The 25,721-nt window shown below is 39.0% G+C and overlaps 2 protein-coding genes and 3 pseudogenes across 2 annotated transcripts; 4 read left to right on the top strand and 1 right to left on the bottom strand.

Annotated features, from left to right (window-relative positions):
• Window positions 1-1,776: 1,776 nt before the first annotated feature.
• On the bottom strand, window positions 1,777-8,460 carry LOC143889650 (red chlorophyll catabolite reductase-like). The gene is made up of 3 exons (XM_077393932.1): window positions 8,128-8,460; window positions 6,016-6,700; window positions 1,777-2,080 (listed from the first exon to the last, which is right to left on the bottom strand). The coding sequence occupies exons 1-3, from the start codon at window positions 8,380-8,382 to the stop codon at window positions 1,965-1,967; spliced, it is 1,056 nt and encodes a 351-aa protein (XP_077250047.1). The 5' UTR covers window positions 8,383-8,460; the 3' UTR covers window positions 1,777-1,964.
• Window positions 8,461-9,136: 676 nt separating this feature from the next.
• LOC143890751 (red chlorophyll catabolite reductase-like) lies at window positions 9,137-11,649 on the top strand. Its single transcript, XM_077395434.1, has 2 exons — window positions 9,137-9,491; window positions 10,781-11,649. Exons 1-2 carry the CDS (start codon window positions 9,165-9,167, stop codon window positions 11,381-11,383), a joined length of 930 nt encoding a protein of 309 aa, XP_077251549.1. The 5' UTR covers window positions 9,137-9,164; the 3' UTR covers window positions 11,384-11,649.
• Window positions 11,650-15,837: 4,188 nt separating this feature from the next.
• Window positions 15,838-16,386, top strand: LOC143890646 (piperic acid synthase CYP719A37 pseudogene; annotated as a pseudogene).
• A 4,893-nt stretch (window positions 16,387-21,279) lies between these two features.
• On the top strand, window positions 21,280-21,660 carry LOC143890647 (pluviatolide synthase pseudogene; annotated as a pseudogene).
• A 2,723-nt stretch (window positions 21,661-24,383) lies between these two features.
• On the top strand, window positions 24,384-24,893 carry LOC143890648 ((S)-canadine synthase pseudogene; annotated as a pseudogene).
• The last annotated feature ends 828 nt before the right edge of the window (window positions 24,894-25,721 follow it).

Below are 25,721 nucleotides of genomic sequence, written 5' to 3' on the forward strand. Positions count from 1 at the left end.
CTTACCAATTACTGGATAAGCAGTCAAAGAAACTACTGCTACTAGAACAACAATAAAAATAATTTTGTTTCAATTCAATGCATCTAGGTAAGAACAAGGGGAATAATATCACTTTTTTGTGAAAGTGCCCCACCCACAGTTTGACCAATAAAATCTCCTTTCTCGATTCTGATCTCAGCCCCAAACATCGTACCGATCATTTAGCAGCCTCCAAACAGCCTATCCGTTGCATTTTGATTCAGAGCCTCATCAGATCTATTTTTCTACATGCCCTAACTCTCATAAAGACTTATAGGCGATCATCTATCGCCTTCCGGAAGAATGCCAAACTGTCACCATGTTTTTATGGGCCTTTCCAAGTTTTACAATGTACTGGGGCTGTAGCATATAAGTTTATTTACCACTTGGTGTCGTCATCCATCCAGTTTTTCATCTGTCTTACATTAAGGAGCAACTCGGTACGAAGGATCAAGTTCAAGCATCTCTTCCGGTTTTGCACGATGAGTGTGATCATTCCGCAAGAGTTTCTAGATCAACGAACAAGAAAGCATAAACAAGAGGTGTCGATCCATTGGCAATGACTCTCTCCTGCTGATGCCACATTGGAAAATATGGAAGAAATGCGGCTACGTTCGACAGATTTGGCCCTTGAGGGCAAGGGTAAACTTTAGATGGGTGGACTTGTTACGGGCACAGGTTATCCTCTTAGATATCCACATGTGCATATCTTAATAAGGCTATGACTTACCCAAGTTATTAGTTGGAGTAATTCTAGGGATTTTATGTGGGTGGATTAGTAGCCAGGTTACTAGTTGGTATGATTTTAGAGATTACTTGGTTATTTTATTGGAGTAGTTTTGAACAATTAGTGTAGGGGCAGAAGCCAGGTGTGTTGTAATAATGAGACGTGGGGAAGCTGTTCCAAAAGATTTTCAAAGGGGGAAAAAAGCTGTACCAAAGAAACAAACGAAGTACAAACAACTGATGATTCTTGAGATGATAAAATTGGGTTAATTTGGTAACAACTCCAGGGTCAGAGATAACAGGGTCTGAATTAGCTCTGGACTAACCCGAAAATGTGCCTCACATACACCCTGGCTACCAATTCAATAGGTATGCATCTATCAATCTTGGATGGCTGTGATACTCTCTGTGAGTTGAAAAGAAAATTCTGCGAAAAGGGATTTCCAACTGCTTGTATTAGGCTGCCATGGGTTGAGCTCAGAGAACAGGTTTTCCCACTAAATTGAATTTAGGGCTTAGGTAACTCTCGGTCAAGGAGCTTGATTACCCAAACACCCACTATTTCAAGAACCCTTCGACTATACTGAAATTGTTTTGCCAATTTAAGGTTCTGGAGTGGCTCTCCTAGTTGAAAGAGAGGACTTGTGTGGGATGGGAATATGGTTGTTCTCAGGCCTGAATAGAGTGTGGGCTGAGAAGAGCATTTAAACGAACACTTTGTCTTCAATAGATGACCACAAAACAAGCGAGGGGAGAGAATGACCTGCCTCTTATGGGAATGATGTTCGGTTATTTGCAATGGTGGGGATACCTTCCTTTGAATCTCCTTGGGTTCAACCCAAGATCAAAACAATTGCAATGAAATTCGTTGGTGCCAGATTAATTGGAATTCCACTCTCAGATATAATAGCACTATTTAAATCTGGGTCTATGAAATTCGCATTATCTTGAGGATTAATGTGGAGCAGTGAAGGACCTACCACAGACTAGGCTCCATTATACTCAATGGAAATGAATTGAACGGAAAGGCACTGCATCAATCTATGTAATTCCCTACATATCAATTTTATACATTAAGAAATTGCATAAATTCCACAAGGATAAAGAAAAACACTCACTGATCACAAGAACAGATGTAAGAACATATGTAGGAGATTAGTCAAAAAGCTATCACTCTAGCCTGCAATGACAAGTCACATGCCAAATCGGAACTAGGGTCTTTATATTGCTCTCTTGCCTTGTTTTTGAAGCCGCTCGGAGCGCCGGACTCTCTTCGGGCGGTCCATTTGACGCTGGTGTTCTTCAGCAATTCCATCGTCAGTAGCACCGGGTGTCACTACATAAAAAATGGATATAGTGAGTTATCATAAGTCTTTAAGTGTAGCTTGACTTCTGTTTTTTTTTTAACCTGGAATTTTGCACTGAGGTCCTGGGACGGACCCGATAATTTTATTAGAAAAATCCAAAGAACAAGGCCCAAACATGCTTACAAAACAATGAGGACATGTACGTCTAAAGCTTACTTAAAAGCAAGAAACGAGATCAACCCTTAAGATGGAGACTAGGGATCCCCACTGTATCGCATCTCATTGCTCCTTTTGCCTCTTTAGGGAAATCACTCCAAAAGAAGAATTATTGATTGGTCTGAATTTGGAATGCTTCATTGGCCAAAGCATCTACAACTTGATTGCCCTTTCGATATTCATGAGAAATAGTGGGGGTAAGCTCTTGCATGAGGGAGGAATTCCATGTCTACTAGCACTTTGCTATCAAATTCAATCTGAAGTTGTTTTATATCCAGAGACTTAGCAAGTCTTAATCCTTCTAGAAGGGCCAGTGGCGGAGCCAGGGGGTAATTGTAACCACCCCCCCCCCGCGGGGATTTTTACCGAATATTTTTTCTTTGATTTTTTTTCCTAAAAGTTTGCCCCTCTTTAATATCAAAATCCCGTCTTTAAAGTGCTATCCATTCGAGTTTATCGCTAACCACAATTGTTTCCAAAATCGCTACTTTTAAGGCATTTTTAAAGCATTTAAGTTCTTCTTTAATGCATCCCTTATAACAACTTTCGCCTCTATTTTCAAATGCCTATTTTTAAGGCATGTTTACGGCATTCTCTCTAACTAGGCTTTTTTGAGGCATTTAACCCATTCGCTAGGTTCACATGTTTGATTGGGAGGCATTTAACTGCCTATTTTTGAGGCATTTATATTGTTTTTTGCTGCCACATAGATTAAGATGATACAAAAAGTACAGTGGGCACGCTTCATAGGATGATCCAAACGGACTAAACCGTTCATTTGTCAGGCCACAACATAAATAGGTTGTCCCCGTACAGAATCTCCATAGGATACCCTAACCCTCCCATTTGTAGAGGGACTGCCCATTATGGAAAACTTTATAAATTGGAGAGTTAGGATATGGGGTACACCCTATTTACTTTGTGGCCTAACTCAACAAAAAAAGCGGTTTGAATCATCTTATGAAGTGCGCCTGACCGTACTTCTTGAAAAATACTGGACTTTAACCCCACGGCCCACACAACACATAAAATCTCCCCTTTCCTATTCATGAATCCTATTTCCATGTTCCAATTTTCTTTTTTTTTTAAATGTCATAACTAAAAACTCAAAGTAATTATTACAATACCAAGCTAAACAAAAGAAAATTAGAGTGTTTTCATTACTAAATGGGGTGGTCAAATAAATATGAATGATATTTTTTAAAAATAAAAATAAAAAACAATTTGAATTGAAATTTATGTCAATTTTTTATCTTTTTTTATAATAATGTATTAATCATCATATAACCATCATTCTCTGCCCACCCTAGAGCAAATTCCTAGCTCCGCCCCGGAGAAGGGCCCTGCCTTCTGCTTGCATATTGGATCCTTCACCATAAAAATGTGAGAATGCCATACACATCTTTGCTTTATCACTTCTAATAATGCCCCCTCCGCACGACTTTTCTAGATTACTTTTAGATGCTCCATCAACATTTAGCTTGAACCTTCCTATTTCTGGCCTCCTCCACTGAATAAGACTAATTTTATTGCCTTTGTGACATTGGGGAGTAATATCCAACCATCTTAGAACTTCACATTCAAAACTGTTATTGGGATGTAATGTAAATTTCTTACATATGCTGTGATCCATTCTTTGACTTTCCAAATAATGTAATTAGCACTCTTGGCTTTCCCTTCCCATCTCTCCTTACGCACCTTTCTTTCCGTAGCTCCCACATGATGAACATGGGAATGCTTCTCACAATGACTCCCATGTTCTTGTATCTTTTTTTTCTTTGCCATGCGAAACCATATCATGGCTCTATGAAGTGCTGTATAGCAAATATCACAATCGATCTGAAATATTAACGCAAAAGCCTTCCATACTTCAGTTGCCATGTCACCGCATACAAACAAGTGATTTGTGTCTTCTTCTTTGGGTGCTTGCAACAATTACACATAGATGCGAAAGGGATATGAGCACTTTTTACTCTGGCATCTACACTTATTGCTTCCTTGAATGTCTTCCAGATATGAACACTAATTTTGGTAGGGATTTCATCCCATATATAAGTCGCCCAATTGATAGTTGAGCTTGACTCACGCACAACTTTCCATGCCGTCTTAGTCTGAAATTTTCCACATTTGGATGGGCTCCATACCAACATATCTTTGCTACCATTTAAAGGAATATGAGTGCTGAGAATATGTGTGCATACCTGGGGAGGAAGGAGGTTCCTCACTTGGCTCAAATTCCAGTTTTTTATTATTATCAAGAAGTTCCAAAACCTTGGTATTAATATTGATCCCTATTCTGTTGTCTATATATTCAATGAGGGGCTGATGTCCTATCCATTTATTAGCCCAAAAAAGAATTTGTCCATGCCCTACAAGCCATCTACTATTTTCTAGCCATTTTCCTCTGATTCCTAGTATGTCTCTCCATTGCCTAGATGTTGTCTTTCTAATAGGCACAACATTTAGATGACTATCTTTGGTGTAGATAGAGTTCATGAATTTGCTCCAAAGGGTAGTGTTCTCATGGAGCTTATGAAATGATTTTAGCTTGTAAGCAATACAATAATCATACAACGATTTTGTTCCTAGGCCTCCTTCCTTCTTAGGTTTGCATATGTCACTCCAAGATACCCAATGATGCTTTCTTCCAAATTCTGAATGACCCCACCAAAAATTGGCCATGATACTATTTATTCTTTTGATGACTGTTTTAGGTGAGCTTAATGCTGCCAAAATGTACAAGGGCACACTAGACAGAACATGGTTGATAAGAACGAGCATTCCTCCATTGGATAGAAGTTTGGCGTTCCATCCCTCCACTTCTTTCTGAACTTTTCCTATCAACTTATCAAAGTATTCTATCTTCATTCTTCCCTTGAAAATGGGAGCTCCAAGATAATAGATGGGACCGTCCTTATGGGAAAAACCTGTGGCATTGGCAATAATCCTTTGTCTAGATATAGATGCCTTACGAGTGTAGCTTGACTTTAGGAAGTAGTTATGTTGAGATTTTAAAGCCCGTATAGTGAGTTATCAGAAGTCTTTGAGTGTTGCTTGACTTTAGGAAGTTCGTTATGTTGAGATTTTAAAGCCTTTATAGGTGGGATCACTATGTATTTTGAGTAATGTGTGAATTAATGAATGAAAAGTCTTTGGAGGTAATTTTCCCGCAAAGCAAACCTGTTCATAGCTTTCTCTGTTATTTCAATCTTTCTATCTTCAACCTCTCTACATCCTACCCCATTAGCCTTTTACATCATTCAACAAAGCCCTACGGCCCTACGGGATTAGAAGGGAAAGCATCAGGGTAAAAGAACCCGAGCTGCTCAAGAGTTACATAACATAATGTGAGTATGCCTCATTTTGCCGCATCAACAGGTTACCCTAAGCTCATAAATTTTCTTTATTTGCAGAAATTAAAGTACCCTAATGGTGAAGGATAATCAAAAACAATTTATAGGCTGCCACATTCTTCTAGAGTTTGATCTATATCTATACTCGATAATGAGATGAATTGTAGTACATGATTCTATAGTTGGCTCTCCAAAGATGATTCTAACAATCACAACTAAAAACGGATAATTCTGCATTGAACAGCCAAAAATATTTACAATTGTCCATGGGAGATCCAGTGTCGCAAACCCAGTCAGTTAAAATGGAAGTAAAAAAAGAACAATAGATATTATTATGTAGAACTCAGTACATTTAGCAAACTAACATTATTAGAGTTATTTCTTCTCCTACTTACCGCATTTCCTGAAGACTTTGAGTAGAGCATCCGTAACCCGTCTTGCAATTTCAGGGCTGAATAATAACGGCAAGTTGTCAGCAATGTCCATATACACCGGGTACCTCTTCAGAAAATTATCTCTCCTAACCAAAATCTCCCTCTCAATCTCTCCAATTTCTCTTCTCCCAACACAATTCTCCAACCAAATCCTTAGCACATCCTTCACAACAACCCCAACATGGTCCCTCAACATCTCTTTCATGTCTCCATCGCAGTCTATGCGCACTAAAATGGCAGTGGGAGACATATGGCTTCGGTTATAAAGAGATGCAGAGAGGAAAGGTTGGCTTTCGGGGAGCTTCTCTAACTTCTGCCTATGTTTTTCAAGCAGGGTGTCTTCGTAGAAGATCTGGAGGTATTCTGGATGAAGAACAAGGTCTTTCCGTGGGATCAAATCCATGATGAGAATGAGAGAATTGGGATGGTATTGGATGAATTCCACGATGAGGTGTGGGGCATCGGTGGTGGGTTTCAGGATCGCGAACAGGGTGGTCATGTTGAGATAAACAGATTCAGATGGGAGGGAAACAGAATCAGATGGGAACTCAGACTCAAATGGGGACTCGCAATCGGAAAAGAAGTTGAGAAAAGCAGACTCAGATGGGAACTCACAATGTGTCCAATATCCCACCATGAAATCGATCTGTAATAAATTAGATAAGAGACACAAAATCAGAAAACTTGAACTGAATGGAAATCGATTTGTTAAAAATCAGATAGAGGAGCAGAATAAAAAAAACTTGAATTAGAATTTTTATTTGATTAGAGAGAGATCGCCAAATGGATTTGCGAGTGCCCAATCTCATGGACAAGATTAAAGATATGTGTTTGTATGGTGTTTTTTCATTTTTTCTCATTCCTTGAATCACCAACTATAGAGGAACAGAAAGAAAGAAAAAAAATTGAATTATGTTTTTTATTTGATTTGACAGAGATTGCCATACATTGGGCGGGAGTCTCGTGCATTGGACCGCCCTTTTTGTTTCGACAGAGATTGCCAAAGGACTTTGCGACGGCCCATGGAGACTAGCCAATCTCATGGACAAGATTAAAGATATGTGCATGTATGGTGTTTTTCTTTTTTCGTCATTCCTTGAATCGCCAACAATTTGGCTCATCATCTTGCCAAATCAGCAGCGTCTAACAACTGACTTTACTTGGGGCAATCTTTACTGCCCCAAGTGAACTTGTAATCCATTTTTTAATGAAATTGGTATCTTCATTAAAAAAATTGATTACGCAAAAGGGATTTGCTAACTCGTTATTAGGGTCTGTATTGTTACACAATTTCTGGGGTTTACTAGGTGTTTTGACTGGTTTTGGGGTGTCGCATCATCTACGAGTTGTGTTTGGTGGCATGTTTAAATTTAAACTACCTGGAGACTATTTGTTTTGTCTCCCCTTTGTCTCCTTGTCTACCCATGCAAGTCGTTTTTTGCTAGTAGAGTCTTGGGATTTTGCACCTCTCTCCTCTCCCTATGTTGGTAATGACACTTCTACTCCCCCTTATTTTGGCAATGACACTCCACACTAGGAAACTAATTCAATTGAACACCAAACGCTACTTGTCACTACTCTACGAGGAGACTACTTCATTACTTGCTATACATGTTGACTAATTCAGTTATAATTCACCAGTACTCTACGAGGTAACTACATGCAACCACTCTCAAAACTCATCTAAAAGTATGAAAACATATGTAAAATGATTGTAAAATCAGAGAACTTGAAGTGGGTTTTTCTTCTGATGGAAACCACTCTGTATAAGCTCAGATAAGAGGGGAAAAAAACTTGAATTGGGTTTTTGTTTTGATGGTGGATAGAATATAAATAGAGAAGCAAAATCAGAAAACTTGAACATGTTGAAAATCAGTGTAAACAATCAGATAGAGGAACAGAAAAAAAAAAAAAAACTTGAATTGGGGTTCTGATTTGCTTACCCAGAGAAACAAATCAGAAAACTCGTACTGGATTGATTTTTCTTCCAATGGAAAAAAAAAAATCAGATAAGAGGAACAAAAATAAAAAATATTTAATTGGGTTTTTTTATGGGTGATGGAATATAAATACCGTGGAGTCCTTTTGGCCGAGTCTGATGTCGAGGGCGCCTTGGGAAGTTGTTGAGTCATTCTCGAAATAGGCGAGATCGGGGGGAATGGAAGAAGGGAGGAGTTGTGGGCCGAGATGGGTATCAATTGAGGATAAGATATCGAGCATTAGATTGCGGTGAGAGGTGGAGACATGGGGGAATTCAATGAGTTTTGAACTCCATTTTTGGAGATCATAGGAGGAGGTCATGCAAGAGTTACAGCTCGTAAGACTCATCTTGTTTTGGAAGGAAGGCAAATGGGGAGGTTGGGGAATGAGGCAGAGAATTTGTAATAGTATTAGTTAGTGTTAATAATCAGAGAATTTCTAGCAAAACGGGAACCATAACACAAAAAGAGACAGAGGAAGCACCAAATGTTGGGCAAAATTTTGGCTCTAATGAAATGACCAAAACACCACCTTAGTTCGTGGGTAAATTTTCAAAACAGACCTAACAAACTCTGGTGCCCCGATGTACCAAACGCACTCGGATATGCGTGTATTTTGATGCCCGGCCACCGAACTCGGATTCATGATTATTGGTCATGGATCTTCTTCCATGCTAGCTTCTTTGTCTAGTAAGTCCTCTTGCCTTTGTCTAGTAAGTCCTCTTGCCGAGAACTCCTCGGATTGGGTCGGGTTTCTCAACATGAAACCTGACCTAACTCAAGATCCATGATTTCTAAACCCGACCCATGTTATTTTCAAATCCGGTGATACCCAACCCAAGTTGCAACCCTAGCTGTTAGCTATTACTTTGATAATTGACCCCTGACTTAAGGGGTTTTTGGTCATTTCAAAAGAACCCAAATTTTGACCAAACTTATTTGGTGCTCCCTCCCATTGTCTCTTTATGCACGTGTAGCCAAATAAGAACGCTTCATTTTTATTGTTAGATATTAAACAATAATCCAACACCACAACTTTTATTTCCTTTTCTACACATTATATTATCTTGCTCTCAAACTAACATAAATATCTTCTTGTCGTCGCTTATTAAGTCTCTGAACTATGTAGAGATGGTCTCCCTCTTCCACCACGCCCCTCATTTCCCTCTCCCAACCCCTCCATCTCCTCCCAGGACAAGATCGAGGCTTAGAACCTCTATCTCTTGCTCTATGACTTCATCATCTAATCCCCTCAAATGGAGATCAAAACTCCTTGAATTCCCACATCTCTCCACCTCACACCGCAATCTAATGCTCGATCTTTTCTCCTCAATTGATACCCATCTTGGCTCACAACTCCTCCCTTCTTCTATTGCCCCCAACGTTGCCTCCTTCGAGAACGAGACAAGAACTTCCCAAGGCTCCCTTGACATCAGACTAGGCCAAGACGAATCCACGGTATTTATATTCTATCCACCATCCAAACAAAAATCAAATTCAATTTTTTTTTTTTTTTTTAATTTCTGTTCTCTTGTCTGATTTTTTACTTTTTCCTTTAAAATTCAGTTCAAGTAAGTTTTTGTTGAGACCTGGACAGAACTCGCCAGTAAAACTACCCATTAAGGGGACGGTGCCCAAATCCTTTTAAGCACTTCTACATCTTTTCATTTTTCTGATTTCAGATTTATTTTGCTTTTGTGGACTGGCTCTGTTTGGATGCAGATGGTTACCATGTAGACTGGTAGTATAAGTAGTCACTCGGGAGGAGACAAACTTTTGTAATGTTTGATCTACCAAGGGTTTACTTGGTAAAATAGTGATAAGTAGTGTTTGGTTGCCAATCTTGTTAGTAGTGGGAAAGGATGACATTACCAATATATAGAAAGAGAAGAGAGAGAGAGGGAAGTGAGAGAAAGAGAGAAAAGGCAAAATTCTACTTGAAGAATTTTACCATTTTGGAGAAATGAGGCATGGAGGGTATAAGGAGAGCTCATGGGTGCCACATTACCAGACAAGCAATAATTAGCTATGATTTTTGTCAAGTAGTCTCCATGGATTGTGATGCTATTGGCAAACAAACACCAAAGTGCATTATTTTGCTTGAGGATTGCTTAAGGCTCCCTTGCAATTGGCATCCAAACAGAGCATAATTTTCTGATTTTGTTTCTCTGTCTAGTCAAATCAAATATCCAATTCAAACCAGTAAGGGTGTGGCTCGTTGGCTTAAAGTCATGGGTATGCTCCCCATTGTCGCGAGTTCGAATCCCCCAGCTTGCCTGATTCGCCATCTGTAGGGAATAGTCCTGCCCTAAAATTTGGGGTGGGGGCCGTGACGGGACGCAATGTTATCAAAGAAAAAAAAAACCCCAATTCAAGTAATTTTTTTCCTGTTCCTCTATCTGATTTTTTAGACATCAGTTTTCATCATCAAGTTTTCATATTTTTCGTTTTTTTTTTTGAAATAGCGATTTGTATTAAATGATAAGGGAGCACCTGAGAAGGGGCAACCCAGAGAACAAAAACAAGTTTTCATATTTTTCTTTCTACGTGTGATGATAGATTTATTTCTTTTGTCCATATTCCTGAGTGCTAGATTGATTGGCTAAATCAGGGGCCTTGCGGGGTTCCTTTTATGTTGGGTAATCATTGCCCTTTGATTTGCCCATGTACTCTTCTCTCTTTTAATATAGTAATCTTTCGCTCAAGAGAAGTTTTTTGATTTCATTTCTCTGTCTACTTTTTTACAGATCGATTTCATGGTGGGATGTTGGCTCCATTGCCAGCTCCCATCTGGGTCTTCTCTCGACATAACCACCCTTTTCGCGTTCCTCAAATCCACAACCGACGCCCCACATCTCCTCTTGGAATTCATCCAAAGCAGCCCCAATTCTCTTATTCTCTACATGGATTTGCTCCCACGTAAAGACCTCGTTCTTCACCCAGACTACCTCCAGACCTTCTACCAAAACACCCTAATTGAAAATCAGAGGCAGAAGTTAGACAAACTCCCTGAGACTCAACCTTACCTCTCTTCAAATCTTTATCTCCGAGGCATTCTTTCGCCCACCTCCATTTCGGTGAGTATAAACTGCGAAAACATGGAAGAGATGGTGAGGGACCATGTGGGGGATGTTGTTAAAGAAATGTTGAGGATCTGGTTGGAGAGTTGTGGTGGAAAAAGAGAAATTGGAGAGATGGAGAGGGAGATTTTGGTTAGGAGAGATGATTTGCTTAAGAGGAATGCTGTGGAAATGGATATTTCTGCCAACTTGCCTAGATTATTCAGTCCTGAAGTCGCAGAACGAGTTAAGGATGCTATACAGAAAGTTTTTAGGATAGAGAGCAAGTAGGAGAAGAAAAAACTGTACTAATGTTGGTTTGCTAAGCTCTTGGAAAGTGTATTGAGTTCAACAGAATAGTATGTCTTGTTCTTGCTCAATTTCTTGGATTTTACTTTCATTTTAATTGAGTGGGTTTGCGACCTTGGATCTCCCATGGACAATTCTATGTATTTTTGGCCACTAAGTATTGTTGTTGGTTGTCCTTAATCATAAGAGTACTTAACTGTAAATAATGAAAGTTGATGAGTTTAGGATAACACTTGGATGTGGTGAGATGTGGCACGCTCTCTTTAAGGTGATTTTGCTCTAATTCTTTGGATACCTTACAATTTTTCTTTTTCTTTGGCTTCGGCATAGTCTTCTTTTCTTTTTCTCAAATAAAAAAACTCATTCGCGCCAAGTGTGAGGGAATGCTAGACGTTTGGTAATTTCTCCTCCTCACAAGGTTTTGTTTTAAGAGTTCTAAAAGAGTTCTAATGTGGGTCTTTTTGTTTTGAAGGTAAGAAAATAAAAACACACTCTTTGAAACTTGACGGAAAAATTATAAATAATTAGAATTAAGAAACAACTTTTAATTGTTTTCTTCTTCAAAATGCCAACAATGAAATACTTATTAGTTCACTTAAAAAAAATTGTAAAAAGTCGGTGATAGGCAATCAACAAAGCATCATGTATAATGAAGGCCTCTGTGACTAAGAACCTTCACTTAGTGTATTATAAGTTTATAACTATACATGCTTTGACCTACAGCCCTTGAGTATAGAAAAATATATACTACACACATGTTACCTAAAATAACCTTTGTTTAAGCTACGCGGCTCACTTTTGCAAGAGAGAATTTACTAGCATCCATCGCAGAAGGCATTTTGCGGATGGACTGTTGCATCTGACCGTAGCCACCTCGTGAGAGAAAACAAAATCTGCTGAAAAATGAGCCTCTGTGGCTGCTGTTAGATGCAACAGACCATCAGCGAAATGCCTTCTGTGATGAACGCTAGCAAATCCCATGTTTTGATATACCCAACCCTCTTTATTAGCTTAAATGCTTCTATAATTGGCCATTTAAAGAGAGAGAGAAGAGCCATGCTTACTTTTAAGTAGATTTTGTCTTATTCATTTGAATTCATCAGATGTGGCTGTTATCTCCTGCAAAAGTAAGCTGCCACGTGGCTTTCCTCGAAATTGCCTAGCAAAAGATTTTAGGCTGAGGCCAGCCAAGACTTTCTAGAGAAGGCGTGACTCGCACTTGGAGACCATCTCACCCAGTGGCATTCTTCATGCAAGTGGCATCGGGCCCACCAATATGGGTGATGCCATTTTCGTAGAATAGGTAATATAAATGAAGGTGGGGAGAAGATGCAATAGAGAAGGTCAAGAAACCAACAAGACATGGAGAAATGGATTGCAGTCCTGGCCACAACTATGGCAATCTCCCTATTGTTGACAAGATTACTATCTCCCTATTGTTGACAAGATTACTATTCAGATCACTGGCGAAAAAGGCAATGAAATGGCCAAAAGGGCCGAAGAAATTGCCGATAGTCGGCAATATGCACTAGTAGCCAGCATCTTGCCTCGTAACAATTAAAAATGATGTGCTCACCCCCAAAGGCTTTAAAGCTTAGTAAGAAAGAGGGGCTAAAATGTTGAGAAAGTGGTGGAAATGTCATTTTCAATATAAATATAAATAAACTATATAAACTATTGGTGGGTGGGATGTAAGATTTAGTGGCCTTACTTGCTCTTATTAATAAAATAATATTTTGGCAATTCAATATTTGTTGTATTTAAAGAACATGTTCTAAACAAGTATGAAAAAGCTTGATGACAATAGAGCCATTGGTAGCAAGTGTGTATGCTACTTACCCATGGACCACCTGCCACCCTGGGATAGAGATCCTAGGTGACGTGTCCACATCTCCATAGTGAAGAGAAGTATTTCTATAGCCATTTCTATATATTTTAATAAGCTAATCTAACATGCTCTCAAGGGAAAAAAAAAATCTAATTAAAAAAAAAAACCTTTGTATTTAAGGATTTTATTGATGGCAGATTTTATTGCTATATTAAGAGGAAAGGGCCGATTCTTTGCCAATGTATTAATCGTACTGAAAAGCAGGGGATGACAGCAAGGTGTTTTACTGCCAGTAGAAAACCCGCGTTGCTTCAAGCGGCTTTTAACCGCTTGACGTTAGACTTCCTCATATTTTAATATACAAAAAATTATAATTTTAGGAATGAATTTTGATATACGCTTATAATATTTTTAGGGCTGTGATAAATTCACCGCTTCCAGGATAAATTGATCCCCCCCCCCCCCCCATTTACCAGTTGTTGACGGGTACTACATTGGTACAACTACTCTCTCTCTCTCAAAAATAGACCGCCGGTAATTGAAATTACTCATAAATAGACCGCCAGTGAATAAAATTACTAAATTTCTATGCTTTTTTCTTGTAGTATTTTCCAGTGACATATGCCGGTGGCTCTTATTGTCTGCCTGTAAAAACACTATATACCCCCTGTTTTTAGGGACCATAGGTATAAACCTACTGTTTTTTTTACCGGCGAATATATATCGGCAGTCCATAAAATTCGAAGGTTAAAATCATACTAGCAAATTTTAGGCACCGTCGGTACATGTCCGGCAGTAAAAATAAATAAATCCTGTTGCCGCAATTGTTACCAACCTTCGTAAAAGATACCCATGGGCCCACCTCAGTCTCTTGTATATGATCTAATCCGTTGATCTTACTACAGGCATAGGTAGTGCCAAATGCCATTGAGAACAACTTGATCGGATGGCCTAGGCCCTTGGTCCAACAAATACCATTTAGGGTTCAACCAAGAAAGGATTATGTAGTCCGTCATCTTACGCAAGGGATGTCCGTTTAGGATATGACCAAGATCTTGTTCGTCACCTTATTTATCTTCCACAGGATCAATGGTCATCATTACCCCTTGTGGGACCCAAAACAGCCTTAGACCATTCTCTTCATTAAATCCTAAATCAACAACCTTTGCTTAAGCTCTAATCGCATGACAGAAGAGCCACCTCAGGTGAATTAAATGAAGAAAAAACCTGCTAAAAAGTGAGCCGAGGGATGGCTTTTTCGTAAATTGCCTAGCAATTCAACAAACACGAAGATTTACGTGGTTTGGCAAAGCCTACTCCACGGGCGAGAAACACGATCTTCTACTATTAGAAAAAACTATATACAAGGATTACAATGGATTTAAACCAAAACCCACAACCCTTTCCTTGCTTCTCAAAACCAAGATCGTATCCAAGAGATAACCCGAGAAAAACCCAAGAGAAAGCCCCTAGAAGAAACCAAAGAGGAACCCAAGAAGGAACCCAAGAAGAAACCAAAGAGAAAAACCCTATTTCTCCTCTCTCTCTCTCTCTCTCTCTTGATTTTGCCATACTCCAAAGAAGAAAGCCACTTCCTCTTTTTAATTGTTTCCAAGAAACCCAAATAAGAGGGTTTCTATCTTTGCCTCTTGCCTTTCCACCCAAGCCAACTACGGTGGGTGGGAAATAAGGCAAATTTCTAACACTAAAGTCTCCAATGTTTTGACATTCCAACCCCCTCCTTTTTTAAATTAAAATATTCTACAATTGGTCATCTAAAAAACGAGGGTTGTAATATAGATTTTAAAAATATTTTTTTAAATTAAAATATTCTACAATTGGTCATTTAAAAAAGGAGGGTTGCTAATATAGATTTTTAAAATATCCCTTTTTAAATTAAAATATTCTACAATTGGTCATTTAAAAGAAGGAGAGAACAGCCACACAGTCATTTTTAGGTAGATTTTGTCTTGTTCATTTGAATTCATCTGAGGTGGCTTTCCCCAAAATTGCCTAGCAAAAGTTTGATGTCTGGACAACATGTTAGGTAAGCTTACTTATTATAAAAGAAAGTTGTAAGGAGATGATCTAGCGAAAGATCAAGAAAGCATGAAAACATGGAGAAATGGATTGGAGTCCTAACCACAACTGTGGCAATCTCCCTCTTGTTGACAAGATTACTGTTCAGATCGCCTGCGAGAAACGCAACGAAATGGCCGGGAGGGTTGAAGAAATTGCCGATAATCGAAAATATTCACCAGCTATCCAATGGTGGAGATTTGATCCATGTCACACTAGCCAAACTAGCTAAAATCCATGGCGATGTGATGGCAATTTGGTTAGGAAGTTGGTGGCCGATGATCATAGTAAGTGATATCGAGCTCGCTTGGGAAGTGCTAGTCAACTAATCGGGTGACTATGCCGCTCGTAGCATTCCATTCACCATTAGACTTCTCAGTGCAAATGGGAACATAATTTCTTCCTCCGACGCCGGCTCTCTCATTGGCAGGCACTCCGACGAGGCCTTCAAAACGGCCCTCTTGGCCCTCTCAACATCTCATCCCAAACCCAGTTGCAAGAAAGCGACATACGCCTCATGATCTAGAACATGAAAGACGAAGCCGACCGGAATTCGGGCATCATCAAGCCGTTCCATCATATAAGGCTAACGACGGTCCGACTACTGAGTCGCCTTTGTTTTGGATCTGATTTCAAAGATGAATCATTCTTGGTTGGGATGGATAAAGCAGTGGAAGATGTTATCAAATTAAGCAGCCATGGTCATATCGTGGATGCATTTCCAATCGCTCGGCACATCCCTTTTCTCAACCGAACCTCCAAACAGCTCACCGAAGTGAAGCTAAACATTGAAAAACTGATACGCCCACACCTCTCCTCGCCACCTCCGAATTCCTACCAGCACTTCCTCCTGTCAAAAAGCTTTCCGGAACAAGTCACGATCTTCAGCTTGTTCTACCTGTTCCTTCTTGGCGTGGATAGCACCGCTTCCACTACTCTATGGGCACTCACATTCCTAATTCACAATCCACAAATCCAAGACAAGCTCTACAAAGAGATTAAAAATATAAACAACGAAAGCGGCAACCAAGAGAGGGTGGTGAGGATTGAAGATATGAGTAAGTTGCACTATCTATAAGCCGTGGTGATGGATACAATGAGGATGAAACCGATAGCGCCATTGGGGGTGCCTCACAAGGTAGCGAAGGAGACGAAGTTGATGGGAGAGACGGTGGGGGTACCCCAATGATGTGATGGTGAACATTTACGCGGTACACCATGACCCCAAGTTGTGGGAGGAGCCCTACCGTTTTTGGCCCGAGAGGTTTTGGGGTAATGGACGAGAGAGTAAGGGAGGATTGGAGAAGGGGTTTCTTCCCTTTGGAGGAGGGATGAGAGTTTGTGCAGGAATGGAGTTGGCTAAGCTTCAAGTTCCCTTTGTCGTTGCTAATTTGGTCAACGCTTTTAGCTGGTTAAATGCTGTTGACAGTCAACTGCCAAATATGACCGAGGTTCTAAACTTTGTTGCGGTGATGAAGACCCTGCTAGTAGCCCGCATCTTGCCTCCAACAACTAAAAATGATGTGCTCACCCACAAAGGCTTTTAAGCTTAGTAAGAAAAGAGGGGCTAAAATGTTGAGAAAGTGGTGGAAATGCCATTTTCAATATAAATATAAATAAACTATATAAACTATTGGTGGGTGGGATGTAAGATTTAGTCGCCTTACTTGCTCTTATTAATAAAATAATAGTTTGGCAATTCAATATTTGTGATATTTAAAGAACAAGTTCTAACCAAGCATGAAAATGCTTGATGACAATAGAGCCGTTAGTAGCAAGTGTGCATGTTACTTACCCATGGACCACCTACCACACTGGGATAGAGATCCTAGGGTAAAGTGTGGACACATTAGGCATGCCCTAAATGAGCTCAGGCTTATGGGAGTGATAGGATTAACTCCCTTAGTGACAGGCCAGTGCAGCCCATGTGTGAATCAGTATGCTGTCATACTTCTAATGCACCCCTGTGCACGCTATGAGCAAGACATAGTGAAGAACTTTGGGATATGACCTAACAAGCTTGAGAAAGTCCCGGAGCCTTGGTTATTAAAGCCATGTTTTTTGTAACAAATATTTGGTTTCAAAAATGTTTATTTTATCCTAAGTTTGCCCTCATATAAAAGATTATATATATATATATATATATATATATATATATATATATATATATATATTAAGTATATAAATTAGAATTGATATAATTTAATATTCTTAAAGTCAAACATGTTTGAATTTGTCAAAAATTAATGAAGAGCAAACTTGGGAATTAGAATCAAGAGAAGGGGCATAAATGACAAAAATTAAGGGTTAAAAGGTAATTGGTTAATGGTATTTATTTAGAGAGCATTGTGCACATGTAAACCACGGATTATATTTTATGTTCAATGTATGCACTTATTGCATATGCATATATAGAGTACATGTTGGATTTTTGTTCAACGTAATTATTACACGAATGGACATGTGCATGGTTCATTTTCTCTATCAATAAACTCACCATTAACCCGTGTGAAGATGACTCACCCTTAACTAACATTCATTGTTTCTTAACTCAAGAGACATATTTGGAACTCTATAAATAGCACACCCCCAAGCCTCATTTGGTATTCTCTTACGTGCTCTTGTTGGTTCTCTTTCTAAGTTCTCTTGAATGATTCCAATTAAAGTTTTTCAAAAGGTTTCTTTTAGTTTTCTCAAGCAAGTCAGGTCTCTTATTCCTTAGAACTTCGTAGGAATACTTGGTGTCCAAGCTTTGGAGAGACACTCAAGTGTTGTGAAGTTGAAGATTGCAGAAGACTCCTGATCCTCTCCTGTGTATCTCCAAAGTCAGCGGAGCAGGTGAATCGCTTGTGGATGATTCGTAGAGGGTGCTTTCATGCATCTTTTGTTTGGTAAATGGCTCTATTTGGTTCAAGACATTTTCATGTTATCATTTAATCTTATTTTATTCTTTTGATTCAGTGTATTACATATATACTTGTGCTAATGGATCCCTCTAGAGATCCCATCTCTTCCTTTATATCCCTTGGCAATGAACAGGTTCCCGATGGTCAGAATCATGAGCCGAAGCGACACAAGGGAACATCGAAGGTACTTGAAGAACATCAGAAGATATTTACAAATTGATGTATTCCAATTATTGTTTAGATTGATTTAGTTGGATATGGATTGGTATTAGGAGAGAGAAAGGGTGATGAGAGAAAGTTGTAATCTTGTACTCATGACATAGCGGAAACATGTCCCTTTTAATTTTTCATTTAACATTAATAAATATAGCAAGGAATTTTTCCAGAACATGGATTGTTTCCAACATGGATTGTTTCCAACATGGGAGTCATTAGGTGATAACTAACAACAACTCTGTTTGGATGAAAGTTGAGTAGATGTAGCTATAAGTTAAATGACAAAATTTAAAGAAGGCTATTGATATTAGCACGATGGTTTTAAGTTTCGACCGAAATCTGAAATTTAGTCCGAAATTTCGGGTTTCGGTCGAGACTGAAACCGAAATCAAACATACCCGAAATAGTACTTTATTTTGATTGAAAATTTGAAATTTTGGTCAAATTTCATTTTTTCCAAAATTTCATCCGAAATTTTATGAAATTCAACAAAAAAATCTCTCTTTTTATTTTTTATTATTTCCCCAAAATTTCAACCGAAATTACCGAAATTTCGAAATGACTGAAATTTCGGACAAAATTTTGTAATAAATAAAGGGCAATGATATTTTCACTCCCCCTGGAGTACGCATTTGCGCCCCTTATAACGTGAACAGTGGGCAACTTAATGCTTTTTGACGTCAAATCATGTTAAAACCATGATTGGCAGTACCATGTTTTAATAATGGCACACAGTCAGATTGTCTTTTCTTTTTAAATTTGCTTTTGAAAGCTTTTTGGGAATTGACAGCTATTTTAAAGAAGAAAAGACATACTGAGCTTGTGCAATTATTAAAATAGGGTAGTGCCAATATCAGTAGCCTATACCAAGCTAAAAAAAAAGGGTGAGAGTAAAAACTGCCCTTTACTTTTCGTTTGTTTTTCTCTTGGCTTGATTCTAAGGAAAATCTAACCACTAAAAGAAAAACCCTTGAACCCGTTTTAGGGACGGATTTATAACCTTCCCCCAAAATCAATCACAATAAAAGATGGGAAATGATAAATGCACCCCTTTTCATCACCAGGGATACCTAACTGCAGTGTACGTGGAAATCAAATCCACTGAATCCTCTGACGTGAAGTACATCAGCCCCTCTGCAGTCATTGATACACTGTTGTTGGGTGTCCCTGCTGATGAAAACTGACGCATTTATCATTTCCCTAAAAGATTTACTGTGTAGGAAATTAATACTGTCTCCATTAGTAGACATCTAGGGACGGCTTTTGAAATCTGTCACAAAAAATATAGTATTAGCGACGTCGCTAACAATATATTTTTATATTTTTATAGTATTTTTAATATACAAAAATTACATTTTTAGGGATGGATTTAGAAATCCGTCACTAACAATATTTCTAAAATATTTTAATATACCAAAAATTATAATTTTAGGAACAAATTTTGATATACGCTTATAATATTTTTAAAATATTTTTAGGGCTGTGATAAATTTGCCCCTTCCAGGATAAATTGATCCCCCACATTTGCCAGTTGACCGGTACTACATTGGTACAACTAGTCTCTCTCTCTCTCTCTCTCTCTCTCACACACACACACACACACACACACACACACACACACACACACACACACACAAAATAGACTGCCGGTAATTGAAATTACTCATAAATAGATCTCCAGTGAATAAAATTACTAAATTTCTATGCTTTTTTCTTGTAGTATTTCCGAGGACATATACCGGTGGCTCTTATTGTCTGCCTATAAAAACACTACATACCACCTATTTTTAGGGACCATCGGTATAAACCTACTTTTTTTTTACCGGCGAATTTATACCGGCAGTCCATAAAATCCGCCGGTAAAAATCATACCAACACATTTTAGGGACTGTCGGTAAATGTCCTGCAGTAAAAAAAAAATCATGTTGCCGCAATTGTTACCAACCTTCATAAAAGATACCCATGGGCCCACCTCAGCTTCTTGTATATGATCTAATCCGTTGATCTTAACTACAAGCATAAGTAGTGCCAAAATGCCATTGAGAACAACTTGATCGGATGGACTAGGCCCTTGATCCAACAAATACCATTCAGGGTTCAACCAAGAAAGGATTATGTAGTCCATTATCTTACGCAAGGGATGTCCGTTTAGGATATGACCAAGATCTTATTTATCTTCCACAGGATCAATGGTCATCATGCCCCCTTGTGGGACCCAAAACATCCTTAGACCATTGATATTAGAAGTAACTTTTTGCGTAATCATTATTTTCATTAAATCCTAAATCAACAACAGTTGCTTAAGCTCTAATAGCTTTCTGCGAATTAAATGAACAAGACAAAATCTGCTAAAAAGTGAGCCGGGAAATGGCTTTCCGTGAAATTGCGTAGCAATTCACTAAACTAAAGTCTAGAATGTTTTGAACTAGAAACCCTCATTTTTTAAATTAAAACCTTCTACAATTGGTCAATTAAACAAGGATAGAACAGCCACACAAAATCATTTTTAAGTAGATTTTGTCTAATTCATTTGAATTCATCTAAGGTGGCTTTTCTCTCCCGCAAAAAGTGAGCTGCCAAGTGGCTTTCCCCAAAATTGCTTAGCAACCACGAGAGGGTGGTGAGGATTGAAGAGATGAGTTGTTAGAGTCAAGCAAGGTTGCTTGAAGCATTACACCCTAGGTATCTAGTTTGGAATAACTAGTTTGTTGCCTCCAGCCCCTCTATATAGAGATACACTAGGGTTATTGACTGGTTAATGGACTCTAGCCCATGTAAGCCCACTACACCGGTTCATTATCTTATTGGGCTTATATTAGAACATATTTAGGTTATACTATATACCCAACATGAGTAAGTTGCACTATCTACAAGCCGTGGTGAAGGAGACAAGGAGGATGAAATCGATAGCGCCATTGGCTGTGCCTCACATGGTGGCGAAAGAGACAAAGTTGATGGGAGAGACGGTGAGGGTCGGCACAGAAGTGATGGTGAACATTTATGCAGTGCACCATGACCCCAAGTTGTGGGAGGAGCCCTATAGTTTTTGGCCGGAGAGGTTTTGGGGGAATGGTGGGGAAAGCAATGTAGGGTTGGAGAAGGGGTTTCTTCCCTTTGGAGGAGGGATAAGAGTTTCTGACGGTCAACTGCCAGATAAGACAGAAGTGCTAAACTTTGTTGTGGTGATGAAGACCCCGCTTGTAGCCCGGATCTTGCCTCGTAACATTTAGAAATGATATGCCCACCTCCACAGACTTTTAAGTTTTGTAAGAAAGAGGGGCTAAAATGTTGGGAAAGTGATGGAAATATCATTTTCAATATAAATATAAATAAACTATATAAACTATTGGTGAGTGGGAGTCATTCGGTGATAATTAACAAGTAACAACTACTCCATTTGGATGAAAGTTGAGGAGACATAGGTATAAGTTAAATGACATAATTTACAGAAGGTTATTGATATGGGCACCATGGTTTTAAATTTTGACTGAAATCCGAAATTTCAGGTTTAGGTTTCAGGTTTCAGTAGAAACCGAAACTGAAATCACACATAATTGAAATATTAGTTTATTTCGACCGCAATTTTGAAATTTCAGTCGAAATTTCATTTTTTTTCTCGAAATTTCATCTTAAATTTTAGGAAATTCAACAAAAAATCTCATTTTTAAATTATTATTATTATTTTCCTGAAATTTCGGCCGAAATTTCAGTGAGGTATGAAATTCGTAACGAAACCGAAATTTAAAACCATGATTGGCACTACCATGCTTTAATATTGGTGCACAGTCAGATTGTCTTTTCTTTTTAAATTGGCTTTTGAAAGCTTTTTGGTTTAAAGAAGAAAAGACAAGATGAGCTTGTGCAATTATTAAAATAGGGTAGTGCCAGTATTAGTAGCCTTTATCAAGCAAAAACAAAAAGTGAAGAGTAAAAATGCCCTTTATTTTTCATTCATTTCTCTCTTTGGCTTGATTCTGAAAAAAAATCTACCCACTTCTTCGTTTGGTTGCCGGAATTTTTTTGGTTCTTGGGACTTTTGTGGAATTTCTACAGGCCATGTTTGGTTGCTGGGCCCAAAAGAATCCCAGGAACCAAAATAACCCCGCACGAAACCCTACCATGGAAAAAAATAATACTCCCAGGAACCAAAAATAAGCTTGCAGAAGAATTTTTTTCTTCCCAACAGTTCAAGCAACCAAACAAAGTGTTTTTTTCCCACCAAGTCCAGTCAACCAAACATGGGATATTTTACAGGGATACTTCCAGGGAGTTTTTTTTGCCACCAATCTCCCAGGGAGTTTTTTGTTCCATAGAAATCCCAAGAACCAAAAAAATTCTGCTAAAAGAAAACCCGTTAAACCCGTTTTAGGGATGGATTTATAACCTTCCCCAAAAATCAATCACAATGATAGAAATTTAGTGGCTTCTGAAATCTATCCCTAAAAATATAGTATTAGCGTACATTTTTAGGGATGGATTTCAGAAGCTAATAATATTTTTAAAATATTTTAATATTCAAAAATTTATATTTTAAGGGACGAATTTTGAAATCTGTCACTTATAATATTTTTAGGGTTGCGATAAATTCACCCCCTTTTACCGGTTGTTAACCGGTACAACATTGATACAACCACTACTCTCTCTCTTTCTCCACTACTCTCTCTCCGGTACAACTTTGATACAACCACTACTCTCTCTCTCTCTCTCTCTCTCTCTCCCTGTTGGTGGGGCCCAAGAATGGAATTATTTAAATCTTTGAAGAAGTTATGCCCAGCCCCTACTTCTTCCTAGAGCCAGTCAGCCAGTACTCCCTTTCTCTTCTCTCTTTGAACATGAGCCCTTAGTGGGGTCCAACACTGAATAGTTAAGATTTTTGAAGGTTTACGCCATTAAAAGTGTTTTTTTTTTTTAATAAAAATCACTTGGGTTCACTTTATTTGAAGACCCAAACCGTACATTTGTTTAACACAATGTAAATAGGCCTTGCCCTGAAAATCATCTTCCTGCGATGATATTAACTCTTTGATTCATAGAGATTCATATATTGGTGTCGTCGTATTAGATCAGTGTGAGCACAAGGATTCAACATTTACCAAATGATTCACAAACCCAAATTGACTAACTGTACTAATGAACTTTGCAAGTGTACAAGACAGGTTAGGTACCGCCAAAATGCCATCGAGAACAACTTGATCGGATGGCCCTTGATCCAACAAATACCATTTAGGGTTCAACCAAGAAAGTATTATGTAATCCATTATCTTACGCAAGGGATGTCCTTTTAGGATATGACCAAGATCTTGTTGGTCACCTTATTTATCTTCCACAGGATCAACGGTCATCATGCCCCCTTGTGGGACCCAAAACACCCTTCTTCCATTGATAATAGTAGTAACTTTTGGGTAGTCATTCTCTTCATTAAATCCACCAACAACCTTTGCTTAAGCTCTAATCGCATGACAGAAGAGCCACCTCAGGTGAATTAAATGAACAAGACAAAATCTGCTAAAAAGTGAGCCTGGAAATGGCTTTCAGTAAAATATCCTAGCAATTCACCAAACTAAAGTCTAGAATGTTTTGCTATTAGCAACCCTCCTTTTTAAAATTAAAATCTTCTCCAATTGGTCATTTAAACAAGGATAGAACAGCCACACAGACTCATTTTAAAGTAGATTTTGTCTTATTCATTTGAATTCATCTGAGGTCGCTTTTCTCTCCCGCAAAAAGTGAGCCTCCAAGTAGCTTTCCCCAAAATTGCTTAGCAAAATTTTGGATGCCTGGACAACATGTTAAGTAAGTTTAGGCAATATAAAAGAAAGTTGTGAGGAGATGGACTAAAGAAAGATCAAGAAAGCAAGAAGACATGAAGAAATGGGTTGCAGTCCTGTCCACAACCGTGGCAATCTCCCTGTTGTTGACAAGATTATTATTTAGATCACTGGCGAAAAACACAATGAAATGGCCAAAAGGGCCCACAAAATTGCCGATAATCGGAAATATGCACCAGCTATCCAATGGTGGAGATTTGATCCATGTCACATTGGCCAAACTAGCCCGAATCCATGGTGATGTGATGACAATTTGGTTAGGAAGTTGGTGGCCGATGATCATAGTAAGCAATATCGATCTCGCTTGGGAAGTGCTAGTCAACAAATCGAACGACTATGCTGCTCGTAGCGTGCTATTCACCAATAAACTTTTCACTGCAAATGGGAACACAATTGCTTCCTCCAACGCTGGCTCTCACTGGCTGGCACTCTGGCGAGACCTTCAGAACGGCCCTCTCGGCCCTCTCAACATCTCATCCCAAACCCAGTTGCAAGAAAGCGACATACGCCTCATGATCCGGAACATGAAAGAGCAAGCTGGCCGGAATTCCGGCGTTGTCAAGCCGTTTCGTCGTATAAGGCTAATGACGATCCGACTACTGAGTCGCCTTTGTTTTGGATCCGTTCAAAGATGAATTGTTCTTGGTTGGGATGGATAAAGCAGTGGAAGATGCTATCAGATTAGGCAGCCATGGTCATGTCGTGGATGCATTTCCGTTTGCTCGGCACATACCTTTTCTCAACCGAACCTTCAAACAGGTCATCGAAGTGAAGCTAAACATTGAAAAATTGATACGCCCACACCTCTCATCGCCACCTCCGAATTCCTAGCTGCACTTCCTCCTGTCACAAAACTTTCCGGAACAAGTCACGATCTTCAGCTTGTTCGAAATGTTCCTTCTTGGCGTGGATAGTACCGCTTCCACTACTCTATGGGCACTTGCATTCCTAATTCACAATCCTCAAATCCAAGACAAGATCTATAAAGAGATTACAAATATAAACATTGAAAGTGGCAACCACGAGAGGGTGGTGAGGATTGAAGAGATGAGAAAGTTGCACTATCTACAAGCCGTGGTGAAGGAGACAATGAGGATGAAACCGATAGCGCCATTGGCTGTGCCTCACATGGTGGCGAAGGAGACCAAGTTGATGGGAGAGACGATGGGGGTCGGCACGGAAGTGATGGTGAACATTTACGCAGTGTACCATGACCCCAAGTTGTGGGACCCTACCGTTTTTGGCCCGAGAGGTTTTGGGGCAATGGTGGAGAAAGTAAGGGAGGGTTGGAGAAAGGGTTTGTTCCCTTTGGTGGAGGGATGAGAGTTTGTGCAGGAATGGAGTTGGCTAAGATTCAAGTTCCCTTTGCCGTTGCTAATGTGGTCAATGTTTTTGCTAGTCAAGTGCTGTTGACGGTCAACTGCAAGATCTGACGGAGGAGCTAAACTTTGTTGTGGTGATGA

This window comes from Tasmannia lanceolata, unplaced genomic scaffold (genome assembly GCF_043159265.1).
Source record: "Tasmannia lanceolata isolate RefF3 unplaced genomic scaffold, GAP_Taslan_0.1 ptg000013l, whole genome shotgun sequence".
Taxonomy (NCBI): domain Eukaryota; kingdom Viridiplantae; phylum Streptophyta; class Magnoliopsida; order Canellales; family Winteraceae; genus Tasmannia; species Tasmannia lanceolata.